Genomic DNA, 17,128 nt, shown 5'->3' with positions numbered 1-17,128 from the left:
TGTCTTTGTAAGTAAAAATTGTCATTCAAGACATCTGGAGAGCCCCAGGCTGGAGCAAGCTTTTGTTGTATGATACGGTTGCCATTTTCCCCAGAAAACTTGCAAAAACCTGAATTGAAGGGACTAAAAAATATCCTGGCCACTTGGGCTAGTTGAATCAATAAATCCTGGATTTCTCCTTCATTGCAGGCCAATAGTTAGATTAAAATGTGGTAGTGGCACTGCTGGGAACCTCATTCCACCCTGCAGGCTCTGGTTGCTACTGCACAGGTGTAGCATTGCCACCTTATTTTTTCTCCCTACAGGCCCAGAACGCAGGAAAGGAATAGGGCAAGCAGAGATGGCCTTCTGTTATATGTAGGTTCTGTCGGCATCTTGAGCCTTGGGCTAGGCAGCACAGTGGAACTTTGCTTCTAAACAGCTTCAAGAGAGTAAATGGAGACCACGGCCATATAGCCTGAAAAATCCACAAAAACTGGATGCCGGCCATGAAAGCCTTCGACTTCATGAATGGAATCCATTCACTCTCCGGAGCTACTTGGAAGTTTCCCTCTTCTCACACCAGAAAGCGGGGGAAAGAAGAAGAAAAAGAGGTCTTAGACTGGTACTGGTACTGAGGATGAAACATAATAGTAGAAAAAGTGCAATGATTAAAGTGTTGAATTTGCATATTTGGAATGCTAATTAATAGTATGTATAATTATAATAATTTGCAAAATACATAAATTAGATGCCTGGGTATGAGGGACCAAAACATGGCAACCCTGGACATGCCAAATATTTGCTTCCATCTCATTTCTGTTCTGTAGATACGTACAGGAGGAGAATGAGACTAGATGAAACTCCTGTAATACATGGATTTAGTAAACATAAAATGAGTGCAGGTTACAAGAGTCTTGGTAGGATGTCCTTGCAAAGTCTCTTCCTCATGATCATGCTCATGCTCTGACTCTTTTTAATTGTTCCTCAAATTTACATTTTTTGAGGTTTCTAGTGGTATAAATGTGCATTAAAGTGAGATCAGTGAGATTTTTACTTTTTTAATGTGGTCTTAGAGGCCTTCTGCATGATTTATTCTTTTTCTTTTCATGTTGCAGGTTTTCAATGCATATGTGAACTGAAATGCTATAGTCTAGATTTTCTCCATTTTCAATGTCATATGACCTACAGATCTGTTCAGTATTATTGTGGATCACTTACCTTTGAAATGACTGCAATTAAAGAGCAAGACTCACTGCCTATCTACAAAGCAACCACTTGGGCAAAGCTGTTTAAAATTCTGGGTTGAAGCATGATGTAATTAAGAACTAAATTGGCTTTCTTTGAAAAAGAGTAAAGTCTAGTTTGGGGGCTAAATTAACATTGACTAACCTTGTTTCTGAACTTTAAAAAAAAGGCTTGCTTTAATGTGAGCTGTAAGTTTATAGGTCAAATTTAGGCTGAAGGCCCTCTGCACTAACATAGGCTGGTTAAAATTATGCATTTTTTCTGTGTAATGTTGAAAGACCATTCCACATTTCAAATTATGTATTTCTGCTTTTAATACCTTTCTGTTGGCCAACTAGTTGGCTCATATTTGTGGGCTAAGAGATGTACTGTTGTAGGTAACATTCAATGGCTGATCTTTAGATATTAGACTTTATTGTGTATTTTCCAGTGCCTGAACAATAGTACTATAAAAATAATATCAGGAACCTAAAAGGAAAAAGCTAGGTCTAAGCACTTTCAAAATCCTTTCCATTCTGAATGTTCCTGCTATGCATGTCTCAGTCAATAAATGAAACCAGGAAATCATCACCATTCTCATATATATATATATATATCAATGGAAATTAGCATCTTACTACAGGGAACTTGTAACTCCCTTGTTAAAACAGCTTCCCTGCTTACTGGTTTGTTTCTGGGCACAATTCAAAGTGCTGGTCATGACCAATAAGTCCAGTGTTTGAGAGACCTATCTCCCCATATGAGCCTGCTAGAGCCCTAAGATTTTCAGGAGAAGGCTTTCTCTCGGTCCTGTCAAGATGACAGGCTCACTTGGTGAGCACACGAGAGAGAGCCTTCTTGGTGGCTGCTCTCAGCCTCTGGAACTCCTTCCACGAGAGGCTAGGCTGCCACCCCCCCTTGCTGGCCTTTCGCCATCAGGTAAAAACATTTTTATGCAGGAAGGCATTTGGTGTATAATGCATAGCAGGGTGGTTTTTATGGAGCAGGTGGATTTTTAGTTTGTTTTTAACTTTTGTATATTTTTATGATTTTATATTGAGTGTAGGTATTTTTATTGTTTTGAATTTTATTGAGATTTTAAATGTTTTGTCTGTGAAATGCCTTCGGTCTCGCTGAGGAGAAAAGCAGCATCTAAAGGAAATGAAATAAATAAATAAATAAATAAATAACGTCTTCCAGATGTTTCTGTCTACAGCATCTATAAGCTCCACCCAGCACAGCAAAATGCTGGTGACACAAGTCACAGTATAAAGTATCTTGAGACCAGCAAGTTGCCTACTTTTGGTTTTGAACAAGGATATAAAGGGTGTGTGTGTGTGTGTGTGTGTGTGTGTGTGTGTAAAATAAGCTGTTTAGCAATTAGGACAAGGATGGCCAACATCATCCAAATGATTTAGAACTATGACTCCTATCATCCTTCATCTTTGTTTAAGCTGACCAGGACAGATGGAAGTTGAAGTCTAATGTGTGGAAGCCCACATGCTGCCTACTTAAGAACTAGAGTATAATCTTGTTACCATTTAGAGCATAATCTGTGAACATCTGGAACTTGTTGGATTGTAATACCTTCCAGCCATCTTCACTGGCACGGTGTGTCTGGAACTAATAGGATTTGAAGTCACAGGGCCCCCCCACCACTGATTATAGACATAAGCTGCGGTAACACACACATTGCATTTCAGTTCATGTGCCATAGTTAGCTTGTACTACTAGAAAAGGAACTCCTTAGCTGATGTGTTTGTGTGTCATAAAGAAGTCAAAATTAACTTGTGACCAAAATGTAGTAAACAGATATGTATTATTTTCAACTTGCAGAGTGCTGAACAAATTTCAGTGTTGTGCCCACACTTCCATGAAGCTCAAGTAAATGGTATGGAAGCAGTAAAGGACACCCCCCTGCTAAAACCACTGACACGACAACTTACAGATGCTGACAGACTTCGAAAGGTCATTCAGGAGCTTGTGGACACAGAGAAATCCTATGTAAAGGTAACATGAAGGTTTTGCAGTATTCATTTTCCCCTGGAGTTCTTTCTCCCTGTTTTAGTAGTCCCTTGCCAGATATTGATCAGCAATTTGATGTAAAAGAAGCAGAAACTGGGGGGCATATAATGGAATCCACAGAAGAAACTGGAGGTGCAGGTCTCAAGATACTCAAAAGATCCTTATTTTATTACTAAAAAAGCTTGGAACATTTTTTTGCTGTAACATTTTGGGCTTTTTTTGCTAATAAAACAACCATCCTTGGAGTATCTTCAGATCTGTCCCAGTTGTTATTATGTGAATTACCATGATTATTATTTTCCTAGGAGTAAAAGATACAAAATCTGAGGGATATGTGATAGCACTCCCCAAAGCCTTAGCCATGTGTCCTGGGTCTCTCAATTGCAAGTGCAGCTCCTTTCATACTGGATGAATACTTAGAAATGTCTCTGTGCAAATCTTTAGAATGTTTTCCTGAGATTTCAGATTTTCCTTGCTAAAAAGTTAAAAAGTTTTTGCTAAGAATATCTATAAATATTTACATTATGGTATAGCATAGTGGTTAAGAGGGTGAGCTTGCACCTAGCATGAACTCACTAAGGAGCGAAAGGTGAGCTGCTCTGAGCACTCCATATCCCATCTGTAATGTGGGGCTGACAGTACTGATCTGACTCTGTCTGTGGGCTGGATGTGGCATGTGCAAGTTGCATTGGTCACTAAAAGTGTTATGTAAACACTGCTGGTTCATCTTCACCATACTGTGCTTCTAAAATGTTCTGTGCCACTTTGGATTCCATACAGGGAGAAACACGAGATACACATTTATAAATAAATGTTATTGTTCCTATTATCCTGGGGAAGGAAAAGCTAATGATTCACTAATTTTACCATTTCATTTAGACTTTCAGAGGTAAAAACTCCAATCTGGACCATTTCCTTATTGGTTGAAAGGGGTGATTTTCAGCAGGGGCATGGAGAAAGAAGATGGTAAAAGGATTGGAAGAGGGGACAAGAAGGAGTGACAATAAGACAATGGCTTACCCACCTGTATGTTGTTGGCTTGGCCTGCCTACCACAGAGCTTAGAAAAATTACTCTTAAAGGCAACTGACAGTTTTCCTTGGTACTTGTACACTCCTTGTATTTGTTACATTGCCCCCAAGGTACTTTCCCTAAGAAAATGCATTCCAACGTGAAGTTGAAAGCTTTCATGGCTGGCATCCATAATTTTTTGTGGGTTTTTCGAGCTATGTGGCCATGTTTTATAAGAGTTTATTCTTGATGTTTCGCTAGCATCTGTGGCTGGCATCTTAAGAGAATCTGAAGATGCCAGCCCCACGTGCTGACAAAATGTCAGGAATAAACTCTTCTAGAACATGGCCACATAAAGCAAAAAACAAACAAAAAAAAACCCTCAACTATAAAAAAATGCATTCTTTTAAAGCAATTTGTATCCCCCCCCCAATGCCTCATTTTAGAGAGTTGCTCTATACGTATTGGTTTTTTAAAATGAATCTATAGTACTTCCCACAGCAGATTTTACATTACTCAACTAATAGCTATTTATTTTGTTATTCTTGAGTAGAGTGTGTGGAAAGTGCTCAGACAATAGCACTAGGACAAGAAAAATGTGGATCCCAATGAAAACTACTTCTGAATTAGGAGGGGATTATTTTTCTTTTTCAATCATATGTTAAACTGTTATAAAGCTTGTAATTTTTTTAAAAAATATTTTTTTAAAACATTGTAGGATCTCAGCTGCCTCTTTCAATTATACTTGGAGCCTCTTCAAAGTGAGACCTTCCTCACTCAAGATGAGGTAAGGGTATTTGTTGTTGTTTTAGCTGCTTTCTGGTTTTTTGCAGTTTTATAGGCATTTCCACTATGAAGGGAAAAGCACACTCTGTTGTTGTTTTTCTGTCTGCTGCATTAGTCATGTCTGTTATAAAAACTAACGGCACTTCTGACAAAAAGAGTTCTAAGAAATCTTTGTTTGAGAAATGCCTTGTTCTTATGCATTCAGTGCCAAAACTGTTATGAGATACATTCATTACTGTTAAGTATCCTTTTGTTTATCTCTAGCAACATACAGATTAATTGTCTTCTATTTGCCAGTATTACTGCAAAATATAAACAGTGTGCATTCTCCATATTTGATATTTCTTCCCTTCCTTTTAGATGGAATCTTTGTTTGGGAGTTTGCCAGAAATGCTGGATTTTCAAAAAGTATTTTTAGAGACCCTGGAAGACGGAATATCCTCCTGTTCTGATTTTAACATACTTGAAACTCCTTCTCAGTTCCGGGTAAATACGAACTCTTTACATATCTGAGTAGCATAGTCTGATAGTAATGCCTATTCCTTATGATTTATTTTCTCCTTCCTTACCTTTTCTCCAACTGGACGTTTTGTATGCTTAACATTGAAATCCACAGGATGGAAACTTCCATAAGTATGCGTGGACATAGAGTGAATGTATCTTAGGGTCACTAGAACTTATCCAGATTTAGGTGCCACAGGTAGCAGGTATCCTCTCACACATTCCTTATTTTTGCTTATGAACAACATTTTTGTATAGTTTTCAGTGATCTCCCCTTTAGCCCGTGCCATAGCAGCTCTGGTAAATGAGGTCCTCCGACCTTAACGTGTAGCATTTCTAGAGGATTCAAGAGTCTACTCTGAGGAGGATTGGAAGGTCTACTACCACCTCCCCATACAGAAAGACCCATATTTGCATCTAAGCCATTTTTCTGCCCAGTTGTGATTCAACTCACCCTAATGTAGGCAACTTTTAATAGCAATGTAGTTATGCTGAAAGGTCCTCTAAAGGTGTATTTCCCTTCATAAATTAAGTTGGTAAGCCAATAAGAGATAGGCCTGTGCGTTACTAGTTTTTCACTCACCCCCACCCCCACCCCCCGGTAAGAATTAGAACTGTCTCAATATTTCTATAACAAACCAAGGGAGGAACTGTTGTCTTCTCTGTCTCTTCTCAAGAGACTGACATTGGGTAGTCAGTTGGAGGAGTAGACTTATGGAAGCTGGAGGCTGGGAGAGAAGTAAGACTGCATTCCATCTGAGGCATCAAGCCCACCCTTGATTTTATTAGAGTTGACTCTAGTGACTTCAGGGGCATGTAGAACTTTACACCATTTTTGCCTGACATGCTTATTGTGGCTCCTCATAGGTAAAGGCAGTATAGCCCTGATAATCCAAGCTCTGGGAAAACACATGGTATTGCATAAGAGGTTGCTTTTGAATACTGTTAGGAAAACTGTAGTTTGTTTAAACTACAGTGGCTAGTTTGCTGATATGGAACTCATATTCCCAGTTTTTAAAACAGTTTATTAGTCCATTTAAGCCCTATATGATTCACAAGCTGGTTATCGAAAGGATCCCCTTTTCACATGCAAACCTCCCTTTGTGTTTATTCACCCTCACACTCTCCATGTCCCCTTTCTTGTTGGAAGAGGATACAGATCATGTAGATTTTTATGATAGGTGAGTACTCAGTCTCTTTAAATAAAGGAACTTTGTGGACAGGTACAGTGAAGAACCCACCATATTGCCTCTCCGGAAATCACCAGTGTTTTATTACAGAAGGCTTCCTGATTCTTTTGATAACCATGACCATGGCACATGTGCACATTGCACATAAAATCGAATTTAAAACTAAGTCATCATTTGATTCTTTTGAGGGATTCTGGAAACTCATTTTATGAAGGTTCTTTTCCACTAGCACTGAAATATTCAGTATTAATTTAGCTATTAGCTGCTAAAATGCTTTAGTCCTATTATGTCAATGCTGAAGTTTTAGAAGGTATACTAGCAAATTTGGCTTCAATTATAGAAAGTTCCAAGCAAGAGAAGATTCCTTTTTCCTAAATAGTGTAACTTTACACCATTCCTTTTGGACCAACCATGTCACTCTCTCCTCCCATTCTAGAACTGTATTAATTTGATACCTTGTGGCTGCTTAAAACAAAAACAGTACCTCAAAGTAAGCAAGTTGCCTTGTTCTTTCCTACATACTACTGTAGTTTTATTTCATACATTTATACCTATTGAATTATTGTTGAACTATTTTTGTTCATTTGTGTTGTTTATTGTTCTAAAGATGTATTATCCTTTGAAAAAGACAGAAAGGTAAAGTATATTGTAATAAATGTGCAGAACAGTTAGAACAGATAATCTCTCCAGTTACAAAGTAGCAATCATTGCATCCAGCACTGGTAAAATACGTTGTTTGCTAATAATTTTACAGGAGGAATATTCAGGACAAAACTGTTTTGCTAAGCATTGGTGTTACTAAATGTAGTTATGATAAAGGAACATCATTTTTACTGTTCTGCTTTTGTAGAACTTAAATAAATAAGTATACATAAAAGGAAAATTATTGAAAGTAATCATCTTTATTGTCTGTTGTAGTTTTCCATTTATAGCTCCCTATTGTTTGTTTTCTTACTATGTATTTTGCTTGTTTTTAAATGATTTTTAATGTTGTTCCTCACTTTAGGTGTCTGTTGCAAAACATGCTATAAATGTTATGTTATAGTAGGATGAATGGATCTTTAAATAATTGCACTTTTTATTTACAGTTAGATAGTGCCTAAAAAATAAACATACAGGTACTTCACTCCAATCTTCTATGGTATTATTTTCAGAAACTGCTGTTCTCTCTGGGAGGTTCTTTCCTGTATTACGCTGACCATTTCAAACTGTACAGTGGATTCTGTGCAAACCATATCAAGGTCCAGAAAGTTCTTGAACGAGGTAATTGTCCTGACTATATAGTCTGTGCATGTGGTAGATCTGAAGCACATCAACAGTTATTTTTCCTGGCAAGACCATAAATAAAATGAATTTGCTTTATTTTTTTACTCTTTCCTGATGCTACTAATATAGTAGTAGACAACTTTAAGGAGTGTGGCTTCTCCACAGTGCACTCAGACTTGTTACTACATTTGCATCTCATGAATTTAAATCAAGATGTGTAGGGAAGCTTGAATTTTACTTTAAAGAAAGGGAGGTGGGTGGCTGTACCCAACTGCCCAATGGACATCAGTGTCACCCACCTCCCTGGTTTTAAAAATCGCTCCTCTTGAAGTGTTACTTCTTAAGTACCTTTCACATATCCTTCATATATGAGTGTCTCATATATAGAGATTAATTTGGGATTTTAAAAAATCATCTGACTATATTCAGAGAGCTTCACAGTCAGATTTTATTGCATTTGAAGTTGAGTTGCATTTGAGAGGATATGACACTCTTGAGAGTAACATTTCTAGAGGGTACTGAATTTAAAAAATGGCTGCATCTACTTTTGAGTCAATTTGGATGTGAATAGTACTTATAGTACACCCACTGACAGAAAAGGAACAAAATTAATTCTGATTGGAAAATAAAGTCAGTTTTTCTTTGATGAGGTACAGCACTTCAGGTGCTATTTCGAAGAAGTGAAATCTTTGTAAAAGGTGTCCTCATAATGAAGATTTACAGTAGAACATATCATTGATATTGTTAAACTTTTAACTAGGGGTTGTTATACTGACATTGTTCAATATTTATTTTATTTGTATCACATTTTTATCATTATATCTATATTCATATTTATATTATGATTTTGACAGAAGTAAGCTACACTTTAGATAATGCAAGTGTGTTGAATAGCAATAGCAAGTACATTTCTATACTGCTTATCAGTGCACTTAAGCACTCCCTAAGCAGTTTACAAAGTGTAAGCTAATTGCCCCCAACAATCTGAGTACTCATTTTAGCGACCTTGGAAGGATGCAAGCCTGAGTTGAGCTTTAGCCCTTTTGCTGGTATTGAACTTCAAGTCATTTCCAATTTGTGGTGTAATTAGGTTGTCTTGGCAAGATTCATTCCAAGAAGATTTGCTATTGTCTTCCTCTGAGTCCGAGAAAATGTAACTTGCCCAAGGTCACCAGTGGGTTTCATGGTCAAGCTGGGAACTGAACCCTGATCTCATAGTCATAGTCCAACACTCAAACCATTATGCCATGCTAGCTCCTATTGGATAACTGGGGGGGGGGGGGGCGCTACATATATATGTACAGTAGGACAGATGATATAGAGAGGCCCTTTGTGATACAACTCCCCCCCCCCTCTGGGAAACAGCTTGCAAGACAGTACAATAGTGTAAATTGTACAGGAATATTTGTAGATTAAGACTGAAGATAAAGGTTTGCCCTTTCTGTTCTGCTTCTGTTTTATTTGTTAGTACCAGTAACTTGAGTAGGTATGCAAGAGTATCTTGTAGCACCTTTGAGACTATGTAAAAGAAATTGTAGCATAGGTTTTTGTAGACTTGGTCTGCTTCCTCAGATGCATGGATAGTCCAGACTAACATGGTGTAATGCTTCTGGGGTCCCCTCTCTCTGCTACTGCAAAGCTGAATGGGATCTTTGCTCAGAACCTTTGCTCAGAAGCACCTCGAAAGTTCACGCTTCTGCCCAACTGGTTATCTAAATTGACAATTGCTATCTCATCACCCCTGAACCTCATTGAAATGTAACTGTACCTCCTCCCATATTTAACGCTTTGTTATCTGGGAAGAAGGTTCTGATAATGGGAAGGCTGTTCATTATCATTAATGGCTATGTTTCTGAATTCTTAGGAAATTATGTCCTTTTAATTTGGCAGGTTATGAGAAAAAGATTGTAACCTGAATGTGTTATGAAGGCACATGGTATAGGACCCTAGATCTGCTCAGTTTCTTGATGGGGGACTGCCTGAGAACTGTTATGTTTGCTACCTTGAGTTTCATGATGGTCAAAAATCAGAACAGAAATGATCCAGCAGTACTGGTACACATCAGTGGTGCTTCAATAATATAATTGCAAATGGAAAGTCAGGTTCATGTGACCACATGGTATTATCATTAGGAATGCAGTAAACCCCATGATAGGTTCACCTTAGGGTTGCCATAAATTGGAAATGACTTGAAGGCACACAACAACAACCACAACAGATCCTTTACCAGTATGAACAATACTAGGGAAGGTATAACAAAGGACATATAGAACTATGAAGCATTGTCATTATGATGTACCCTACTCTGATAAGCTTTGCCAAGAGAAAGATGACTGTGTTGATTCTTCGTATCATTGGCATCCTTCTGGAACAAGGCTTCTTGAATTATCTGATGAGGAGGGCTGGCATATCCCACCCACCCCTAATGTGCCAGATACAAACACTAAATTTGCACCCATGGCTCCAGTTCTTCCTTTGTTTTCTGGAAACTTGCCAGGGACCAGTAGCCAATGACTTGAAGACCATCACCAGTCTAGGGACCACCATTTTGAATAGCACAGTTCTAGAACAGGGGTGGGAATCTTGTGATCCTCCAGAAGTTGCTGGAGTGCAATTCCAGCACTCTTCACCATTGCCTGTCCTACCTAGGGCTGCTTGTACTTGCACTCCAGCAACACTTGGAGGGCCATATGGCTGATACTTTGTTTTGAGGCACAACTCAAAGTGCTATTGTGACCTGTAAAGCACTATCAGGCTCAGGTCTAGGCTGTCTCAAAGACTGTATCTCCCTGTATGAACCAGCCAAGGGCCTGAGGTCCTCAGGAAAGGCCCTTCTCTTAGTCCCACCACTCTCATAAGCCTGGCTGGTGGAGATATGAGATAGGGCATCTTGGTGGCTACCCCTAGACTCTAAAATTCCTTGCTGTCCTTCCATCGGCAGGAAAAAACCTTTTTACTCCAACAGCCTTTTAAAGCAGTACATTTTAAGAGAATGTCTAAGAGTGCTGCATTGTTTTAAATGACACTCTTTTTGATAGCTTTTTTATCTTTTTAATTGCATTTTATCTTTTTAATATTGTGAATAGTTTAAATACATTTTAATGTTCACTTTTTTATGTTTCTAACTATTCTTTTTATAATTGCAAACTGCTTTGAGTCCCCATTTTTGGAGAAATGGTCAATACAAATAAATACAGTGCGCCCGCGACATACAGTGGTACCTCGGGATACGAAATACCCAGGTTACGAAATTTTCGGGATACAAAAAAATCCCATAGGGAATTATTGTTTCGGGTTACGAATGTTTTTTCGGGTTACGAAAAAACTTTTGGTGCTTTTTTCGGCTTTTTTCGCACGGAATCGCGGCTTTTCCCCAACTTTTGGTGCTTTTTTCGGCTTTTTCGCACGGAATCGCGGCTTTTCCCCATTAGCGCCTATAGCAATTCGGCTTACGAAGGCTTTTCGGGTTACAAACGGTGCCACGGAACGAATTAATTTCGTAACCCGAGGCACCACTGTACGCGGCTTTGAGCTTACGCACAAAACTGTGTCGAACCACGTGGGGGTGCAAGGGGCGGTGTATCCCATTCAAATGAATGGGGGCCCGCCCATGGTGCATACGCGCCACTGCGCCACCGTGTGCACGAGCCCCATTCACTTGAATGGGACTCGAGCATATGCAATATTTAGCTTACACGGTGGGGTCGGGAACAGATCCCCCGTGTAAGCCAAGGGCGCACTGTATTAGTTTTTTGTAGGTTTTTTTGGGCTATGTGGCCATGTTCTAGAAGAGTTTCTTCCTGATGTTTTGCCATCATCTGTGGCTGGCATCTTCAGAGAATGCTTGCCTGGAAAGGAGTTGTATGTTTTTGTGTGTGTATGTGTATGTGTGTGTGTGTGTGTGTGTGTGTGTGTGTGTGTGTGTGTATATATATATATATATATATATATATTGTGTGACCTGGAAAGGCAAGCGTGATTTGCATGTGTATTGTTTTGTTGCTGGCAGGCAAGCCAAATATTGTTTTTGTTGTAATGCCTTCTCTGTTCTGAAGACAAACAGGTTAATAACTGCAGCTAAATCTTCTCTGGATTGCCTGAAATGTTTTTCAGTGTGTCATTATAATCAAAGCATAACAGCTTAGGTGATATGTAACTCACTGAAAACTGTTGTCTCGGATGCCTGGAAACATTACATTTTAGGACTCTAAATGAATTCAGGGTTTTCTTTTCTTTTGCTTAGCCAAAACAGATAAAGCCTTTAAGGCGTTTCTGGATGCTCGAAACCCCACCAACCAGCATTCGTCCACACTGGAATCCTTTCTCATCAAGCCAGTTCAAAGAGTGCTAAAATATCCATTGCTTCTGAAAGAGTTGGTATCCCTGACCGACACTGAAAGTGAGGAGCATTACCATCTCACAGGTACTTTCCAGAAGCTCTTAACTATGCTGTTTGAGGTGCTATTTAAAATATTTCAAGGCTATTTGTATTCAGATCACATATTTACTGTCAAGATGTTTGGAAGGGATTTTTTGGTTCATATTATTCAATGAACAAATTTGGATATCCTAATAAACCATGGTGTGTTGTTGCTGGCTTGATCCTAGCTTCCACCACCCACTCATTCGACCTTGTGTCTTTTCATCAGCTGGTGCAGCTATGGAGACCTCCATATGGTTCTCTTGAGTTTTTGATTAATCACATTTTGCTGTTTTTCCAAACCAACACACTGTGTTGAACTTTAAATATGGCTCATTTCAATTCCCTTTGACTCCACTGTTTACTGCCAACCTGCATCTCATTCATAAAAATAACCAGGACATCAAGGTGACATTTCATGACTTACATAAAGGGTTATAGCAAAACACAAACAAACAAAAAACCCACCCCATTATAGTGATTTCTGTAAATTGCAAAATTCATGCAAATGATTTTTTTTTATCTTCAAGATGCCACAGAACTCTCTCTAGTCTGCTATAGCAGACTAGCACAGTTACACCTCTGAAAAGTGTAGATGTTAAGTAAATCAAGTGTATGCTTTACAGCTATCTGTTATATTGTGGGATTATTTTTAAAACTGTAGAAGCCTTGAAGGCAATGGAAAAGGTGGCCAGTCACATCAATGAAATGCAGAAGATTTATGAAGATTATGGAGCAGTGTTTGACCAACTAGTTGCAGATCAGAGTGGAACCGAGAAGGAGGTAAGAGGGTTGGGGCATGTTATATGACCTCAATCCTGATTTTTTATTTTAGAAAAGTTGGAAGTCACTTGTGCATCAGACTGCTACAGGGTGGCTTGAGCTGCTATTGCAGTAAACAGCTCAACCAGATTTATTTAAAAGGCACCAACAGCTTAGACTTTATGTAATAATGTTTTTTTTTAAAAAAGATAGCTTATAAAAATATTTCAGTATGTGCTGCTTTCCATACCATGTAGACATAATGCACTTCAATAGAAGAGGTAGCCACTTAGCTTTAAACCAGTATTCTGTCACTTGTCCCAAGACTGAGAAATCTTTAGGCTGTGTACATTTATGTATTTAGTAGAATTTATTTCTAAGTAGACATACATACACAGGTTTGTGCAAAAGAGGCTGCTTGTAGTAGCCATATCTCATCAGGACATCATGCGAGACATCTCACTGTGTTTTTGGTTGTTCCTATTGCAGTGCTGAGTTTCAAGTTGAAATTCCAAACGAAACCAAAAAGCAGAGACAGACTCAAAATTTGAGTGTTTTCAGTTGGGGAGGTGAAGCTGCTACAACTGAAAGGGAAATAAAAAGACATAAAGAAATAGTACCAATAGTACCATTGAGACTGACTGGGAAGAAGAAATATCTTTTTTACAAAGCTTGCATTTTTACAAGATAAATAAAAACATATGTCAACAAGCTATAACCCTGTTATGTATTAGGCTTATTCCTAATAACTTTCCAGAAGAAACTTTATAATGTTATCTTTTAGTACAAAGTCTTATTCCCCTATCTCTAGTGATGAATAAAAAAGTTTTGTTTCTTGTACCTCCCCTTACTGGTAAAGTCTTACAGCTTCCCAATCCTTTCCCCATTTAACCATATCTTTCTTGTTTATTAATGCTGTTAATCTGTCTAAGTCTTTCAATTCCCATATTTCGTTTTGCCAAGTCTCTAATTGTGGGGTTATAGGTAATTTCCAGTTCTTTGCTGTTATCCTTCTGGTGGCCGATATTAGGTATAATAATATTTTCCAATATTTCCTTTCTTCCTCTGGGCCTAGTAATGAGGTCATGTTTAACAGATATATTTCTGGACCAAAATCGAAATCAGTTTTTAATATTAACTTTATTTCCAAATGAATCTTTACCCAAAAAGAATTTATATATATGCAGTACCACCACATATGCAAATATGTACCCATTTCTTTTTGGCATCTCCAACATCGGTTGTCCTTTAATTTATATATATTTTTTCTAATGAGCATGGTGTTTGATACTATCTATTTACAACTTTAAAATAATTTTCTTTTATTGCTTGTGCTACAGTAATTTTTTTTGTTTTTAATCTAGCTTTTTCTCATTTTTCCAAGTCTAAATTGTATCCCAACTCTTGTGCCCATTTTATCATAGAATCTTTAATTTCCACTTCTTCTAGGGCTCTTTTCAGTAAGATGTTATATATTTTATTTAATATCTTTTTTCATTTTCTTTCATTAATTTCTAATTCATTATCTTCTTTCTCAAAACCAAATAAACTCTTACCCTTTGTAAATCTTTCTTTAAGTTGAATTTAGTTCAACCAATTCATATGGCCTATTTTAGTTATGATTTCTTCCTTTGATCTTAATATAACATTTCCTTCATTATCATGAGTTAATATGTCTCTATACATTAGCTATTTCTGATCTTTTCCCCATTGGCCTAAAAAGCTTCCTGTGGGGAAACCCAAAGTGGAAGTCCAATGTAAAACATTTTTTTTCAGTTATCCAGTTATTAATTAAAGTTTTCCTCAATAGATGTTCATTTAAGACTTTGTCCCGTTTGTGCCCATCATACCAGACGTATGCATGCCAACCTAGCTGGGTGTTATATTGTTCTAACCATAAAGGTTTGAATTGCTTATTTTACACCAATCTTTCATCCAAACAATACATGCAGACCTATAGTATAGTAGAATATCTGGTACCGCCATGCCCCCCCCCCTTTTAATTGTATCTTTCATAGTTGTCCACTTGATTCTTGGTCTTTTGCCGTCCCAAATAAAGTCCTTTAACTCTTTTTCCCATTGCTTAATTATTTTCCAGTTCTGTATTATTGGTAGATTTAAAAAAAGAAACAACACCTTCGGTAGAATACACATTTTGATTGTCACACTCCTACCTGATAGGAAAAGCTTCAAGTCTTTCCATTTTTCATATTGTTTTCAATTGTTTCCCACATTGATCCATAATTTAAATAAAAAAGATCCGAAGTATTATTTGTTATCCAGATACTCAGGTATTTAACTTTTTCCTTAATTTTGAAACCCAAAATTTCTTCTATTGAATTTCTCTCTTTTCCATTGATATTCTTTGTTATTAACCAAGTTTTATTTTTGTTCACTTTAAAGCCTGCTAAATTTCCAAAAGATTCTAATTCCTGTTTCAGAATTTCCATACTTTTTGAAGGATTAGCTAATATTAAAACTAAATGATCTGCAAAGGGTTTCTTTATATCTTTTAATGTGAAAAAAACAACAAACACACACAAAAAAGAATTATAATTAAAAATATGTTACTATTAATCCTTCACACACAGGTCACAGAGCTTTCCATGGGAGAGCTTCTATTGCACTCCACAGTTTCATGGCTGAATCCATTTCCATCATTAAGTAAAACAAGAAAGGACCTGGAACTCACTGTGTTTGGTGAGTAAATCAATTTTATATGAAACCATCATCATAGACTGGCATCTTATTAGTGGCATAACCTTTGCCAACAGAGAGATGACTTCCCTCACTTCACTGTGATCAACCATTCATGCCTGGAGAAAAGCAGGGGGAGAGGGGGGCTCAGATACATCTAACTATGTCTTTGTAGTGCAAAGCTACATCAGCTGCTGAGATCTCGAGGAGCCCAGTGGATGATGTAACCATTTTGTGTGTAACTACAGGGGCATAGCCAGATCCCTCCATACATGGGTAGAAGGCTTCAGTAGCTCTGCAATAGTATCGGTTCACATGCAGAACAACTACACTACACTCACTCTTGCAGGATTGCAGCCATGCAGCACTTGCAGAATTTTATATGTAAGATGTATCTAATACTGCCTATGCCTAGAGAAACTTAATGCATTTGAAATATATACTTCTCAAAAGTGGAAACTAGCAGTAACAACTTCTTTGTATTAATTAATATTTAACATTCATATAGTTCTTTTAACAACAAAAACTGAATACAGTGGTACCTCGGGTTACGAAATTAATTCGTTCCGCGGCTAATTTCGTAACCCGAAAAACCTTCGTAACCTGAATTGCCATAGGCGCTAATGGAAAAAATAGCTCTCTGCTGCCCTCCGGTGGCGGAAAATAGCGCCGAGGTTTTTTCGTAACCCGAAAAAACCTTCGTAAGCCGAAACAATAAATCCCTATGGGATTTTTTCGTATCCCGAAAAATTCGTAAGCTGGGTAATTCGTATCCCGGGGTACCACTGTATACATTATTCCAATGATCCTTTATAAAGTCCCTTATGGCAATTTGGTAAGGTAGTCCAATATTAATGCCCCTCTTTTGTGGAGAGAAGGATAAAACATAAGGAGGCAGTAAAATAATGAGAGTTCCAGCAGCCAGCCATCTCCTTCTCCAGGATATGCCATTCTTTTTCCACATCTCCTGATGAAAAGTCACATGACATTCAATTGCCACAAAGCATGCTCAATCCTCATTTGAGTGTTCCAAGGTATTCTCCTTGTACTCCTTCCCTTTTAAGACGTTGGCTTTTGAAGTATTACATACTTTTGAAATCTTGAGGCATTCCTGAAGTTCCTGTTATAGTTCTCATGTGGAAAAGGCTGTGGTGTTATTAATTTAATATTGCAACATGGTGCTAAGTTGCTTTGTTTTCAGTTATCCAAATCCATGTGCCTAGCCACTTGCAAACACTATAGGCCCAAACTGAATCAATACCATG

General features: G+C 37.8%; 1 protein-coding gene across 1 annotated transcript in view; it reads left to right on the top strand.

Moving 5' to 3' along the window:
* Positions 1-17,128, top strand: part of TIAM2 (TIAM Rac1 associated GEF 2) — a 194,820-nt gene that overhangs the window by 167,743 nt on the left and 9,949 nt on the right. The window contains 7 exon segments of the mRNA XM_042473306.1: positions 3,043-3,216; positions 4,960-5,028; positions 5,388-5,513; positions 7,873-7,981; positions 12,228-12,407; positions 13,069-13,187; positions 15,758-15,866. Of these exon segments, the coding sequence (XP_042329240.1) occupies positions 3,043-3,216; positions 4,960-5,028; positions 5,388-5,513; positions 7,873-7,981; positions 12,228-12,407; positions 13,069-13,187; positions 15,758-15,866 (886 nt within the window).

The sequence above is a fragment of the Sceloporus undulatus genome, chromosome 1 (assembly GCF_019175285.1).
Source record: "Sceloporus undulatus isolate JIND9_A2432 ecotype Alabama chromosome 1, SceUnd_v1.1, whole genome shotgun sequence".
Lineage (NCBI taxonomy): Eukaryota > Metazoa > Chordata > Lepidosauria > Squamata > Phrynosomatidae > Sceloporus > Sceloporus undulatus.
The sequence above is the reverse complement of the archived record's forward strand: the minus strand, read 5'-3'. Positions and strand labels throughout refer to the sequence as shown.